Genomic DNA, 16,540 nt, shown 5'->3' on the forward strand with positions numbered 1-16,540 from the left:
TATGGAACAACACCAACAACACGCACCTTAGTCTTGCACACACCAAAAAATAAAAATAAAAAAACAAAGTAATTCACAGGTCAAACTGAGGGCAGCTATTGTTTCTGTGATCCTAGAGGAAAGATAGATGACTACTACTTCAAAATGAAGGATATAAATAAAGATAATTTTGTAAAAAATGAAAAAGAATAAAAAAATACAATTCCAAAAAAAATTCGTTATTTTTTCACAATATTAATTCGCAATAAAAAATGTCATTGTTTTTAAATAAAGCAGCTGTTAAAAATATATTTTTGTAAAATGTACTTTTATTTCAAATAAAATTTGAATGAAATTGATAATTAAAATCATAAAATATTTTTTTGGTTGATTTTAAATGACTTAAAAACTATTTCAAAAATATTATATTGCTTTTTAACTTTTAAAACATGAATAAAAAAAGAATATTGACTGATCTCTTTTTTTAAATACAAGAAATAAATCATATCTTTTTTTTCATGATGATATTTTAAAGGGAGAGTGACTATTTTTGGTATTTAAAAAAAACTGTAACCTAGCATCCACATACAGTATATGTACATCACATTTTGTGCCATCTAAGTCACAATATTACTATATTAGGGTATAAAAGTGTGACCCGAAATGTGATGACCATATATGAATGTGGAAGGCAAGCCTTTATGAGGTTTTAATGATTATTTTAATACTATATTTTAAATGAATAAACACAATTATAAATGAATGCAATGTTAAAAACAACATTAATAAGAATACAATATTAAAAAAAATACAATATTACGCCTCCCTAATGACTGTTTAAGTGTTTTTGCATTTTCCTCATTGCCTGTCGTTGACAAAAATCCAAATCATTTAAACTGGGAGCTTTGGCAACGTGTTCTGCCGACCAAGCAACATGCCTTGTATTTCCTGCCGCTTTGTATAATCCCATTTATCCTGTGCGCCTCTGCAACCAGGAACGCACAGGAAGAACGGGGCAGTCATTGAGCGAAACGGGAAGGAGAACGTCAGGACCACGACACAAAAGCCAGCTAGCGCTCGGATATGGCGGCGTCAATCAGATGCCGCGGAATGAAACGACACGGTTTTGCGGTTGGCTGGGAAATAGATTCATGACAATATAATACAGCACAGTCAAGTAATCCATTTTAGGTCGTCTAACACGTTTTCCTTACATTAGAAAGAAGGCCAATTTCTTCCTCTATAAAGATTAGCCACCTCGGTGGCATCTCTACTTACGAATGCTTGCTTCTACATTTTCTTTACTGAGTGTGCGTAACATAACTTTAAGTTGGTAAATTGTGTGTTTACACGACTAGGTACATATATTTAATCAGCTGCCACTAGCAAATGCACCTCATCGGAAAATGTATTTGCATTTCTTATTCATTTTATTAGCATAATAAATCATTCTTGTCTTTGTTCATTTTTTGCATACATGCTTATATTTTGGAATTGACTTTAAACTGATGTGTCCCCAATGTTAAATGTATTAATATCTAATTATCTACCAATACTTGAGTGGTTTTGTCTTTTAAGACTGGTGTATATTAAGTTAGGATGTCATTTAAATTATATCAAGCATATTGAAAAAGGTGTATTGCTTATTTTCAATTTTCTTGCATGCATTGCTCACTTATGGCAGGTAGAGCCAATTGCGTAACTATTGAATCGAGATAGGGACATCTATTGCCCAATTGGTGGTATTAGTATGGCATATTGAATCAAGGTAGCAAGTGAACTCAAATTAGGAAACACCCACTGGCAAAAATGTGCATTGCAAGAACAGGTCTATTTATGGCAATAATGACAATTGTTCGACATATAAAAAATGTTTTGTTTGTTTAACTCACTGACTGGAATTGACAGCCAATCAATACCAATTGACACCATCTAGACACCCAATCCATTTGAAGCGGGAGGTTCGGCAGCCAATGAACGCATGTTCATTGACTGCCACTCTTCCAGTTGAAATGAATTGGACATCTATTACTAATAAACGCATTGAAATCCACAGCAGAAGGATGAAAAGAGCTAGATGAATAGACTCAGAAATATTAAATACTAGCAAAAAGGACAAGAACTTCAAGAGGACTGAAGTTTAAGCGGCAGTACCGCCAAAAATAATGATAAAAATGTTCCTGTTTGCAGTACAGACAGCCAAGGAGAAAATGTAGAGTGCCAGACTTTATTTTAGGAAGGATGTCATTAGAGGTTTTTGAGGAACATTTTAAAAATAAATCCTGTGGTGCGCATCCTTGCTGTCCATTTAGGCACCAATTTGGTTTTAAAGAATTTTCAGCATGACGAGTAAGAAAAAAAATTGGTTGATGGAAACATTTTTCCTCCAAAAACTGGACATTGTCTCTAGGGTCGTGCAATATGACAATGTGTATCACCAAAAATGTCAACTACCATTTTACATGTGTATTCTCATGCTTGCCGTAAATAGACCTGGTCCTGCAATGCCCACTTTGGCTTGAAGATTGCGCCCAATTTGCTAGCTATAATGATGAGATTCCATACGTCTTAGTAGTACCACCAATCCGCCTCAAAATGTCCCTGTCTCCAATCAATAGTTAGATGGCACGCCCCCTGCCAACCGTACATGAGTAATGTGTTCAAGACAATTGAAAATAGCAACATACCAACACATTTTTTCCAATACTATTATTAACTAATTCATTATTAATGAGAAAATTCAATTTCTGCAGAAATTCAAAGGGGATCCTTTGCGATTTTTGGGCCCTTCCAATTTATTTTGGGGTATTTACTCCTACCAGTGAAAATGTAGTGGAAAAATGCTTAGAATGAACTTTTCCCAAGTCTGTGCCATTGATCAATTTAAAGGTCTCCAATTGCCTCTCAGCATGGCATCCGCAATAAAGCCAGCGGCTAATTTTCGCCTATACTCGCAGTCTAAATTGTATTTTTGCTTCCGTTTGTTGCCAGTCGGAGGTCACGACCTCGCGTAGAGGGGAACCTCATTAACTTTCATCCTCCGGCGAGGCGCTTTGGAAATTTGTGGCCTCTTTTTTTATGTTGGCGCTTATCTGAGGATGGCTTTTCTCCGCGTGCATCTTGGGCTAATTCGCATTTGCACAAGTCGTGGAGCCCCCTGCGCAAATCTCATTTCCAGCGGGAACAATTTGGACATCTCACGCTCAGCGTCATTCAATTACCGTTGCCAAGTCTAATTCGTGTCGAGCAATGTTTGATTCTGATATTTTGCTCTTCCTTCTACGTGACTAAATGTCCAAATGATTTATATCAGCTTCGCTGTGCTCTGTGTAAAATTGAGTTAGCGCCACTCCAATTTTCATCCGCTCAGTGAAAACAACACGCTCGCACTGCTTTTACGACTCGTAAAAAAGTTTGTCGCTTTGATTTATTTCGTCGCTTCTGAAATAATAAATAGAGAGCTCACTACCTGCCGTTGACAGTGAATATTAATAAAAATATGAGATGAGCTTGTTGTATGAAATCCCATAATGGTCGAGTTTTTTCTTTTTTAATTATTAGTCTTGTGGTCACTCATTTGCATTCATTTTTTTTATGGAAATGTTAGAATGTTCACACATTCTTTTGCTTATTTTAGCATCACATAGTTTTTAAATGCTTCTTATGACAGTGTCAAAAAAATATAATTATAACATAACATCTGTCAGGATTCGGAATGAACGCTTATGACGGATGTCTTTAATTGTCATTAAGTCACTTAAACCTATATTTAAGATGTCTTTGGGTTAGGAACTGTTTGGATTAGTACGCTTAATAACATCTGTCGTTAACATTGAACTATTTATAAAAACATCTAAATTATAAAAATCATATTCTGCATACAAATACATACGTATTAAAGCAAAGCACTTAAAATGTGAGGTCCGAAAACAAATTATTTTCATCATTAAACCTAATCCACCAAAAAAGTACTCACCCGCTAGCACTCCCGCCATGTAGAGCAAACTTATTCGCAAGACACCGTGGACCATCTCCAAAGGGACTCCGATCATCAGCTGTAGCAATGCGTTGAAGCCCAGCTGCTCCAAGCTAGCGGGCGACAGCGCAAGTTTATTCACCACATGGGGGGAAAAAAATAATCCCCACATTTATTCTACCTACCCGACGTGCATGAACATGTAGCTGAAGAAACGCCACACTTGAGCGCGGTGGCCCGGATGATACACTAAGGGGCTTTTCATAAAATCAGGCTGGTAGGTTTGAAGCACCCACTTGTTGAGCATGATGCCGTAGCACATGAATACGATGATCTGACGAGTAATCAACAAAAAAACAATGTTAATTTAGTACCGCTGTTCTGTCAGATTTTTCTATCCATCGGCCTGTTAGATATAGCGCGTCAGCAAGCAATGTACCCAGACAGTCAAGATGTCAGCGTCATACAGCGACATCTACAGAATCTTGCATTTAGTGCATACTGATTGGGTATCCTAAAAAATTTAGACTTTTAAGAGCACCCTATGTGGAAGGAAGTTTGGTCGCCGGGTTGTTACTGTTGAAACCAGCTCTCAAAATTATAATCATGAGAGAGAGAGTGAGTTTAATATCTAAATATCTAATATTAAAATATCAACAGTAAACGCTCTGTCATAATTTGACAGCGAGGGAACCCGGCAATCAAACGTTCGTTCTACCAAACGTCCGTTCTACCAAAGGTCCGTTCTACCAAACGTCCATTCTACCAAAGGTCCATTCTACCAAACGTCCGGTCGACCAAAGGTCCGTTCTACCAAACGTCCGGTCGACCAATCGTCCAGTTGACCAAACGTCCCGGGACCAAAAGTCCGGGGACCAAACGTCTTTCGACGAAACGTCCGGTCACGCCCTATGTGCCACTTTGCATTTTTTTTAAATCGCTTAATAAAGGGAATTGCAATCATTATTAAGGGGAGCAATTGGCCAAGGTTGGCAGGTATGATATTGGGAAGCAGCTATAGGAAAATAGCTGTAGCAAGATTTGACAAATTATCAAAATGCAAGAGACGCGTCTATTAGGTGGTAAAAAGGTAGTCAAATCCAATAAGGGAGCAAAATGTGACAGAACTGCGTCCGTTGACGAAACGAGCATTCTCCCCACCTGGATGACGGTGACGACAGCGATGAAGACGGGAGGTGGGCACAGGCGGTTCTGGTGGAAGTACCAGCGGCGGTCGGTCTCGCAGGGCAGGATCTCATAGGCCACGTAGCGCACAAAGCGCTTGTAGAGACCCAGTCCCGTCTCATCCAGGAGGATCTCCCTCTGCAGCGTGCGGCGGCCGTTGGCGATGGCTCGGCGGAAACTGCTGGAGCGCTTGCTGCTCATCTGGGATGACCCAAACACAAAAATTAACCATAAAATATGCTGTAGATATCCCGTGAAATTAAATCTGGAGCATGTAATGCACTGGGAAAGTTGTAAAAGACCATTGTCCATCACAGACAGTTATTTATTCAACCCTCCCCCCCAAAAAATTTGTAGAAAATGGAAAAAAGTTTGGCCATTGCTACTTTAAATAACATTTGAGCTCTCAATTTGTTCCCGAAAACGTCCCAAAAATGAAAATCCTGCAATCTGAGACGGATCGGTCCATTTGCTCACGGCGCCATTAATCAAATAATGCAACCAGAGAAAAGTTTGAGAAAAAAGACATTTATCAGACTGTTGCTGATAACAAAAAAACAAAAAAAGATTTGTCTCACTTTTGTCATTTTTTGGCCTCACTTTGAAAAACACGCAGTAGCAGAGAAAAGCTTCATCGCAAAGTCCCAAGCGCCACCGTGAGCTCAAACAATAGTTTTCCCTGGAGAAAAAAAACTGGCGACAAAGCAATTATCTTCGAATCAAACTTAGCGCCGTGATAAGATCTGACGCGTAGCCGGCGCGAAGGAACAAAAAAAACGACCTTCGACGTCTCTTCATAACGAGCAGCGAAGGATTTTGCAACCTTCCGGCGAGATGTTCAAAGATGTGGGGGCGACTTCTAAATCGGCACACGTGACGGTTCTTGAGCGCTAATGAGCTAACAAGCTAATAGGCGAAGGATGACAGTTTGACAAACAAATTGTTGCACCGAAATCCAGCAGCTGGCCATTTTCCTTCCAAGAAAACTTTGCTCCAAAACTGCTACGAAGAGGATAAATTATAACAAATAGTAACTTTTACTACATTTGGGAACGAATTATTCACTAATAGAAGCAAAAATCACAAAAATATGAATCACAGTGAAATTTAAAAAAAGAACGCAACAATGTAAATCATCATTTGCAACCGGCCAATCAGGAGTGGTTGCCAGAGATATTTAAACAATTAAACATGTCTGCCCACCGTCTTATGTTGGTTTTATGTTATATAATGTTTATTATGTCACATTAAGTTAGTTAGTTGAATTAACCATGACCACAAAGTTAAGGTTAATTTTATATTATTTTTTTCCCCGAAGTTTTTGTTTCATTTTCATTGGTTCTAGCATTAGTAGTTTTATTGTTTATTGATTTTTTTTGCAAGATTTAAATAAAATAATACATGGAGTCAAATGGCTCCTTTTAAAAACAAGTTTAAAATAAGTTCAGAAGGAAATTGACGATGAAAACAAAGAGCAAATTACCCAAAGATCTTACGTCATTTTTGTTACTTATATACAAAAATTCCACCAATATAGCTAAAGTACGGTAACCTTTCTTTGGTAGTGACGCAGCGGCTTGAAGCACCACTCTAGCAGCAGCCTTCAGGGACATCGGAACAGGATAAATGGCGCACAGCAGGTGAGCGCAAATGCGCGCTTTTGTGTGTGTGTATTAAACAGCGCCTTAATTTCAACTAGCCCCGACAAAGATGCAAGTTTTCTATCGTGCGCTGCTATCTGCCTTCGTCGATTGTCTTTGATGGATTCATTAGCCACGGCTCTGGCTCAATAGTGCGCGGCTCAATATTAATTAGCTATGATGGTACCTGCTAAAAATTAGTTTTCAACGTCCAAAAGAGCAAATATATATATATATATAAACTAATCTGAGAAAGGAGTAGTTGAGTAAATCAGAACCCAAAAAGTATTTGTACTTTTTTACTTGAGCTGATTTTACACTAGCTGACCCAAATAGCCTGGGCTGACTTTCTCGACCAAATCCTTTTAAAACTAGAGTCCACCTTTCCCCTTTTCATGGTTTAATCATTACGGCGCATAAAAGTGCCTTATTTTTAGCCGGCAGTGGCGAGCACTGTTTAAAAAAAAAAATGCCCCAAAACAACATAAGAGCTCGTGTGCCACATGCACAAAATGACATGGAAAATATCAGAGCGGCGTGATCTGATTTTTGTTTTCTTTAGAGCGCTTCAGTCTGTGTCAGTGCTTGCAGGAACACCACAAAAGACTTGCTGGCTTGGGAAAAAAAAGAAAGAAAAAAAAACAACATCTGAGAGTTTATTATTGAAGTGGCTCTCTGATTGGACCTCCTGAAGGGAGGGAATTTGGAAGTGCAACATTCTGAAATCCTCCATGTCAGTCTGGCTTTGAACAATCAAACTCATTTCTTTTGGAGTTAGAATTACAAATTCTACTAAGGCCCCGTTTAGAGAAATGTTGGAAATTGCAAAGAAACGATCATTTTATAATGCGATTGACAGCCAAAATAGGTAAAACGAGATCAGTTTTACAAAAAAAAACCTATACCTAAAAAAAATCCCTGTACAAAAGTTGTTATATGGCATACACAATTTGAAATGATAAAAAAAAAACGTATAAAATACGAAAAAAACATATACGTTGACAGGTATGGATAATAATCAATCGTGTGACGACCAATCATCCCCCTGCTGCGATTTGAAATGAGTGTACCACGAGTTGACGTCCAATCCATTTGGGAATGAGCTGTCGCAACCTCCCACTTCAAATGGATTGGACGCCTATGGCCGCCAATGCTCACCAGCTCGATGAGCTCCTGGTAGCAGACTTGTCCGTCCTCATTGCTCTGGACCAGCGCTAAGAGCATGTCTAGTTTGGATGGATCCAACTGCAGCTCATGGTGCTCCACCAGGCTGGTGAAGTTCTCCACTGCGATGAAACCGGTGTTGTCTGGATCCAGCTTAAGGAGAGAATGAAATACATCAATCAATCAATCAATAAAACACAAATGACTCATTGGCTGCCATTGACAGTGATAGACAGTGTCATTTGGATGTAAAAACAAACATACAGAATGCTCATAACCCAATTCTTTGCTTATAAGTAAAAGATTTGGCAAAAAATACAAAAATTGGTGACGCAAAATGTCCAAAATAATAGTCAAAAACTGTAGACAGGAAAACAATTTGGTTTTCAAATTTTTGCGGATAACTCAGTGGGCCCTTTTCTAGAAAATACAAGTTGGTGGAATTGTATCTTGAAGCACCACATTTTAAAAGAATGCAGATATGGATCATAATACATTTATTTTGAAACCCAGAATGCCTAAATTTAGTTACACTTCATGGAATATCCATGACAAAATGTTCATGTAAACTGTGGGGGCTTGTGTCAAGCACCCCGCCACCCCCCCACAACCAAGTACACAACCTCATTAAAAACTCTCTTTCACAAGTTGCATCAGGCTGAAATCAGCAGATGTGTGCGCCAGTGTTTGCGAATTCGAATCGGGTGTGATTCAATCATTCTTACACAGGGACGGATGATTGTCAATTTGCCGATTTGTTTAACTAACGCAAGTGACGCTAAGTTTTAAACGTCATATCCTTACTGACTGCGAGACAATGAGTTAGAAAACAAAATGTGTTTTTGCACTTGGATTGGAAGTGTAGCTCTGTCAATGGCAGCCAATATGTTAAAAAAATACAATTTGTTCTTCCTCTGGCCAAGATGCACCCTCCCAACAATTAGTTCATCTTTAGTACAAAAATCCAATCCATTTCAAGTGTTTGTTCATTCGGTACCATCCCTCCCACTTTAAAGGATTGGACATCGATAGCCATCCATGGTAGAAAACAAGTTACCGTATTTTCACGACTATAAGGCACACATAAAAGTCTTACATTTTCTCAAAAATAGACAGGGTGCCTTATAATCCAGTGCGCTTTATATATGGACCAATACTAAAATTGTTATCATGATAAAATAAAATAAATCAGTCGATAGGGTACACCATCCTCTACAGCTCTCACAACTACGGCAAGTACTGCGCAGTGACTGCTGGGATATGTAGTTTTTTTGTCAATACACCCAATGGATTGTGGCCTGTATACATCGACATCAACACAGCTTTACTAAGCATGGAAAGCAGCGTTGGAAAAGTTACGCTAGCTACTAGCTAGCTACTATTTGCGAATGGATTGTGGCCGCACGGACGAACGTATAAAACTCAGCATTTTCGATGACTCATTTCGACAATTGTTCAATTTGGACACAGAAAATGAGGACTTTGATGGATTTGTGGGTGATGATGACGTGAGTACATTGTAAAATGGCTAAATAAAGTAAAGCCAAACTCAGTTTTGCTTCTGTTGCCTTTTTAAAAACGTGTTTTTAGCGTGTGGGTGTAGCGTGTATGTTTAAGCTGGTGTATGTTTTGCTATGCCTGGCTGCGTCTATAAAAACGGTGCGTCCTTTGTGTGTGTAAAATACAGAAGTAGCACTCGTTATTGACACTGCGGCTAAAAATTCGATGCACCGTATAGTCGTGAAAATACGGTAAATTCTAAATACGAGTATCAAGTTTTGCAGGATGTCTCACTGAACGGCTGTTTTAAAGAGGGTGTGAAATGTCAGCATATTTTCTGCCTGTCCAAACACACACACACACACACACACACACACACACACACACACACACACACACACAGTGGAGGAGAAGACGAAGGCCAGCCAAGCTGCGTGAAAGGAGGCAGACATGAAAAGCGAGACGGAGAACCCAAACAACTAGTCACTGTTTTTTTTTCCCCATTCAAGCACACTCTCTCGGACTGTTAACTCGTTGGACGGCTCTAGCTTTAAAACGGTGAAACGTGAACGTTCGCCATGAGATTATGACCTTGCACAGGATGAAGCGCGCGCGGGGGACCGGACGCCCGCCGAGGACGGGAAGGGGCGGGGCGTCGGTAGATGCAGCCAATGCAAGTAGCCAATGATACCAATTAGCGTGCGGGCCTGGCAGGTGACGCACAACGGCGACACTTGGACAAGCTGCTCAAGTTGCCGTGGTTACCGGTTGCTAGCGTATCCTCCCTCCCTCCCACTTTGAAATGATACTAAGACAAAAGCAGGGGATATGAATAAAAAGCAATGTAAAGAGAAGTGGAGATGTGAAAGTGGGTTTATGTGCAGAAGGGGGCGTGGCTAGATAGTGTAGTGGGGGGTCAGATAGTAATCTTTTACGGTCTGCTGGCGTAAAACTAATGGAAGCAGACTGAAATTTTTCAGAAATATACGATCAAGTCAAATGAGCCGTCTGAAAAATGGAATGTAACTGATTAGTTGATTTTGTGGCAATTTAAGAACTATTTTATATTATACCCAATTGTATTGCAATAGTTTAAAAATAGAATTTTTAAACTTAAAAAGATATCTTTTTTAATTTTTTCTTGAAATTGCTTAGAAGAAAAAAAATGAATTTATCTCATTAAATGTATCCTAATTGTCGATTTTGCGTGAATAATAAAATAAATCTTTTAAAATTGGATTGTGTAAACTATGGCTTTATGCAATAAATTTTATTGAAAATAAAATACAACTTTTAGTATTTCTTGCAATCATTCAGATATTTTCAGACCAATGTTAAATGTATTTTTACTCAATTCTTAATTGTCCTTTATTTTATAACATACTGCCCCTTTAAATATAAACATAACTTGGTTATGGACATGAACAAAGTGTAGAGAAATGATGCGAGTCCCACAACGGGCAAAGAAGCAACTATCACGACGGGGATTTTTCCGATAATAAAATATCACATTAGTCGAGTCATAAATGCAAAGACAGCTGTAAATATTAAACTTCACCCTTATCTCATTAATGTGCTGTAAAACAGGTGGCGTTAAAGATCTCCTGCAACTCCATTTTGGCGCAAGGGAAACATTCAAAGCGTAATAGATTCCAGTCCGAGAGGCCGTATTTAAAACATTTGCAAGTTTAATCAGCCCACACACTGCAATTGATTAACTCATTTGTGTCCACTGGCAGCGAGAGACGCCCAACCCGTTTGAATGGGGAAGGATGGCAGCAAATGGAAATGGAAAATACACAGCAGAAGGCTGAAGAGCAATGTGATTGACAAATTGATGACTTTTTATAGTTGAATTGTTAGACGTTGATCTTAAATTTGTCCATTTTTTTGTATATCTTTACATATGAAATATTTTCTTATTTTTAATGAATATTTTCTTATTTTTAATGAATATTTTCATGTTACAAAGAACAATAGATAATATAAATATTTGCATACACATTTTTAGGAGGGATTGTTTAGATTTCCTTTTTAGTTTTTTGGTTTGTTTTTGTTTAGAAACTGAAAAATGGTAAATATTTGCATTGTTTGCATTAAAAAGCAGTTATTCCAAGGTTTGTGTTTCTCAATATCAAGGATTACAAAAATCTGAATATTTACCTCATGCTTTCTTTTTACATTTTTAATATGAAGAGACGTTTGTAAAATAAATTTACAAATTATGTTCAAAAGTCTTTCTCTTCTTTATTTAAATAGAGAAAAACACAAAAAAAAATCAATTTTTATATTTTGTATTTATTTATTTCTATTTATTTACATTTTTAACATTCTATTTCTTGTTTATCTTTTATTATTAAGAAACTAAAATCTGAAATTGACTTTTACTTAATACTTTTCTATAATTATTTAATTCAGGCTGTCCCCACCTGGTGCCCATAGTTGGCTGGGATAGGCTCCAGCACCCCCCGCGTGAGGATAAGTGGTATAGAAAATGAATGAAATGGATATTTACAATTCAAAAACAAAAAGAAAAGCAAGCAGTATTATAATTTCTGGACTCTTTAAACCCAAGGACTACAAAAAAAACGGAACATTCACAACTTTTTTTCCCCTAAGGACAATTGTATGATAAATAATCCAACATTTATAAATAAACAAACAAAAAATCACGAAATCTATGCGCACGATTGACTTTCACAGTCCCAGGCTGTGAGTTTGACACAAGTCTTACGTTTCAATGCCATTGATGACAATAGAGGTCCAATCCATTCAAATTGGGAGTTTCCTCCACTCATCTCACCTCCACGCGCCGCCTGCTTTATTTATCAAGGTTATTTATACGTCTGGCGCTCGCCGAATGCTTTTTTGACACATTTGTGTCAGGCAGAAAGAATGAGACTCTTACACGCCGTCCCCTTTCATCATTCCCTGACGCTAATTTGCATTGAGCCGCATTTGAACGTCGCCTCGGGTTGTTTGCGCTGCGTGGAAGCACCGGGAAATGCAGTGGGATTGTTTAGCATCAAAGAGAATTCCTCAGGTCTCCTTTAAGGCGGAGGTGGGCCGAGGGTGTGGGGAAGCCACCCTTTAGGGGGAGCGGACGATTTCTTGCTTTCAAGGAGTGCGGCAGCTTTTACAAGTTAAATGGCCTTGACGGCTAAAACAAAAAGGTTCGTCACTTCCTACGGGTGCAAATCACTTTGCTCGATTTGACGCGGCTACAGGCTGATTTGACATGTAATTGGCGTGAGAGTGCATTTAATTAAAACCTTGGGTGCCAACCCAGTGCTCAGCGTCCAATCCATTCGAGTGGAAGGGCCAATGGCAGTCAATGAGTTTAGGGGTCCGATTTATTACGATTTTTTTGTTTATTTAAACAGTACGGTAAACTATTGGCTGAAGTATCACAAGGTCTAGCGCTAACATGTACCGCTTTGTAAAATAGGCCATAATTATTGCCATAGAGGGCAGCTAAAGTTGAACTGTGTCCATCGCTAACAGTAACAAGACTATTGAATTTAAAACGAACGCAGGCAAGGTGATCACAAATCACCACTAAATCCATCAAAAATTCCCGACGCCAATCTTTATCCATCATTGGAAGGCCCAGTGCCGGTGTTGGAATCCATTTCTGAAAACCCGACCGCTTAAAAAAAAAAAAGCCTCCTGTAGGAATTTAATCAGACCGCTCGCTGTGGCGACGGGTCTGAGGTATAACCACGTCACCCCATGATGCGCGCTTGATGGAATATGCAAAAATTGCTAAAATGGGGGATTTCAGCACCAGGTTTGAGGGCAATAGTTTCCAAACTTTCTTGGTGAAGTTTTTTTGGTCCTTTCTAAATTCTCCAAAGCTGCCAATCAATGCGAAATGAACGGAGTGATAAAGAGGTGCGAGCAAAAAAAGCAAATGGCCTAATGAGCAGTCAGTTGCCATTACTCAAGTGCTTCCCCACTAAATGACTCGGAAACCTAACCGCCAGCATCTTTTCACTCTGCACACATGGGTTTCCTCTCTTTTCTACAAACATACATTCAGAGGAAAAAAATCCTTTTACACACAAACTGGACTGGCAAAATCCTGCAGTAATAAATCCTTGTCTTCAAGAGTCCTCCATTTTTAACTAATTTTTACAGCGTTAGCGATGGATACAGTGATACTTTAGCAGCTTTGACGGGGCTTGGCATCCAATTCATTTGGACTGGGAGTCAATTCCCAGTCATAATGGATTGGAAGTATAGCGCCGTCAATGGCAGTGACCAGTCTCTTGGCATCAATCGCATATAACAAGTTAAATATTGAGCAAAAAAAGACAACAACATAAATTATAGAGTATCCCTTGGGTCTGTAACCAGTTTGTATTTCTCTTTTCATTAATTTTAATTTTGTAATTTAGGTTTTCAATTATTTTTATTTCTTTATAAAAGTATTTATATCATAAAAACACTAATCATCCATAATTTGACATTAAATCTCCTTATAATTCCTAATAGTATTTGTTTTTTTAATGATTAAAAATAGTCACTTGCTCTATAAAAGATTAATGGTCATTCGTGAATTAAATAGGAGAATATTAACTGTCTAACACATTTGCTGCTTTTTCCCCCCATTTTGACTGGAAGTAAGTCTGTCATGGACCAGTCAGGTTAGCGATCGACAGGTCGCTGCCAGTCTTCCCACTTCAAATGGAATGCACGTCTATCCCCACCAATGACTTAACGGTTTTACTTTGCCGTTTTGCCGGCATAGGCGCATCTCGCGGCCGCATTGCCTCTTTCATTCAAGAAGTATCAGCAATGTAGACTTGAGTACAGTTTCTCACAAATATTTTTTTGAATGTATCATCAAAATTGACGTGAGTGGCAACAGAATTCATTGACGTCGAAAAGCCCTGACGCTTGTCTCGTTCTTGGGCAAATCTCGGTCTCACATAGTGTGTTCTTGAGCACGAGACTAAGGAGAAACCCACAGCAGTAAATCCATGTCTCCATTTTGAAGGGAATGGCTGCACAATTCCGCCTGTCAATCAAGCGAGACCCGCTTAATTACCCAGCAGCTCTAGAACAGATCTACTAAAGCGCTCGTAAACTCAATCAGGCTCACGTTTGGGACAATTTAACTGTGGAACAAAGCTTGGTTCCAGCCTGGAATATGATGGGGTGGCATATTAAAAAAAAACAAAATAACACCTTGCATGTTTTTTCACCCAATCAATAAAGGCGACAACTCCGCTCGGCATTTTCCTCATTTCCTCCCTGTCACATAAGACCCCCCCCTCGGACCCTCTCTCGCATTCTGACCTCCCAGCGTCAGCATCCACATGGCTCCACGATGCGGCGCGTCGCTTTGACGCTCATTCCGCAACCCCCCCACCCCGAATCCAACATCACCCGTTGATGGATCCTCTCCACGGTGTCCGCCCGTAACCATAGAAACCAGGCCGCTTTTTTTTTTTCTTTTCGCTTACCTGCTCTTGGATGAGCTGAAAAAAGGAGCTTCTATCCATATACTGGCCAGGGTGGTGAGAGGAGCCGCTGAGGACAAGGGCATACGGAGGAATGAGTGATGAAAGATGGTGAGGATTCCTCCCAATTTGTTTTTTTAAACCAGTGGTAGTTACGCTTTTGCTATTTTACCCCCCCTAAAACAGCAGCGTTCATTCACTCTCCTCCGCCTCCCATCCCATCGCACTGACTGCTCCTGCCTCGCACAACACACACGCACACTAAGGCTTCATCACATGCATACCAATGAGTGAGGAGAAGGAGGTGGCCTCCATCTTCCAATGGGAGAGACGAAAGGAGTGGCCAGGCGGGCAAGGCGGGGATGGGCTCCACTGCGGCTTACTACTGCCCATACACATACCTGCACATACAAGTAAATTAAAATGCGGTGACACGTCCAATTTTTTTTTGTAAATGTGTGGCTTTTTACTCATTAGGTGTCAATGACAGTGATGGATATCCAATCCCTTTGGACTGGGTGGATGACAGCGGTCGAATGGTCGCTGACAAGCATTCCCAGTCCAAAGTGATTGGGCGTCTATTGCACTCAATGGCAGTTGAAGAGATAACATCATATTCTCCACTTTATTTTCTTATTTTATATTTTACTTAAGTTAAAACACATAACACATGTTTTTGTAGATGTTTAAAACTTAATTAAAATATATATTTTGAATACAAACCAAAAGGCAATTATGTAAATTATTTTCATTTTAGAGTATAGGGTTAGAATTTAGGGTTGGGTTAGAGTTAGAATGTAGGGTTAGTGTTAGAATTTAGGGTTCGACTTCGAATTTAGGGTTAGAGTTATAATGTAGGGTTAGTGTTAGAATTTAGGGTTGGGTTAGAGTTAGTGTTAGAATTTAGGGTTAGGGTTAGACTTCGAATTTAGGGTTAGGGTTAGACTTCGAATTTAGGGTTAGGGTTAGACTTCGAATTTAGGGTTAGGGTTAGACTTCGAATGTAGGGTTAGAATTTAGTGTTAGGGTTAGAATTTAGTGTTAGGGTTAGAATTTAGTGTTAGGGTTAGAATTTAGTGTTAGGGTTAGACTTCGAATGTAGGGTTAGAGTTATAATTTAGGACTAGGGTTAGAGTTAGAATTTAGGGTTAGATTAAGTGTTAGGGTTAGACTTCGAATTTAGGGTTAGGGTTAGACTTCGAATGTAGGGTTAGGGTTAGACTTCGAATGTAGGGTTAGAATTTAGTGTTAGGGTTAGAATTTAGTGTTAGGGTTAGACTTCGAATGTAGGGTTAGAGTTATAATTTAGGACTAGGGTTAGAGTTAGAATTTAGGGTTAGATTAAGTGTTAGGGTTAGACTTCGAATTTAGGGTTAGGGTTAGACTTCGAATTTAGGGTTAGGGTTAGGGTTAGAATGTAAGGTTAGGGTTAGAGTTAGAAGTTGGGGTTAGGGACAGAATGTAAGGTTAGTGTTTGAGTAGCGGTTCTTAACCTGGTTCGGTGTTCGGTGAGTCGGTCTCAGGGGTTCGGTGGACCTCTGCCGCGGAGGTCAAGTCACGTCCACTCATCATGTCTATTCACAATAACATGCCCCGCTTGGCCATAACTGGCTGCAGATGATTGTGTG

At 39.2% G+C, this 16,540-nt stretch overlaps 1 protein-coding gene across 2 annotated transcripts in view; it reads right to left on the reverse strand.

Annotated features, from left to right (window-relative positions):
- rhbdl1 (rhomboid, veinlet-like 1 (Drosophila)) overlaps positions 1–16,540 on the reverse strand; it is a 27,725-nt gene extending 11,185 nt beyond the window's left edge. Inside the window, exons 1-7 of one of the 2 annotated variants that reach the window (XM_077626650.1) lie at positions 16,406–16,540; positions 15,197–15,313; positions 14,916–14,982; positions 7,939–8,097; positions 5,117–5,341; positions 4,141–4,289; positions 3,956–4,068 (exon numbers count right to left, since the gene is read on the reverse strand). In XM_077626650.1, the coding sequence (XP_077482776.1) occupies positions 3,956–4,068; positions 4,141–4,289; positions 5,117–5,341; positions 7,939–8,097; positions 14,916–14,954 (685 nt within the window). In that variant the 5' untranslated portion in view covers positions 14,955–14,982; positions 15,197–15,313; positions 16,406–16,540. Of the gene's footprint in view, positions 1–3,955; positions 4,069–4,140; positions 4,290–5,116; positions 5,342–7,938; positions 8,098–14,915; positions 15,148–15,196; positions 15,314–16,405 lie in introns of those variants that run through there. The other variant, XM_077626649.1, reaches the window with a different exon arrangement.

This window comes from Stigmatopora argus, chromosome 18 (genome assembly GCF_051989625.1).
Source record: "Stigmatopora argus isolate UIUO_Sarg chromosome 18, RoL_Sarg_1.0, whole genome shotgun sequence".
Classification (NCBI taxonomy): Eukaryota; Metazoa; Chordata; class Actinopteri; order Syngnathiformes; family Syngnathidae; genus Stigmatopora; species Stigmatopora argus.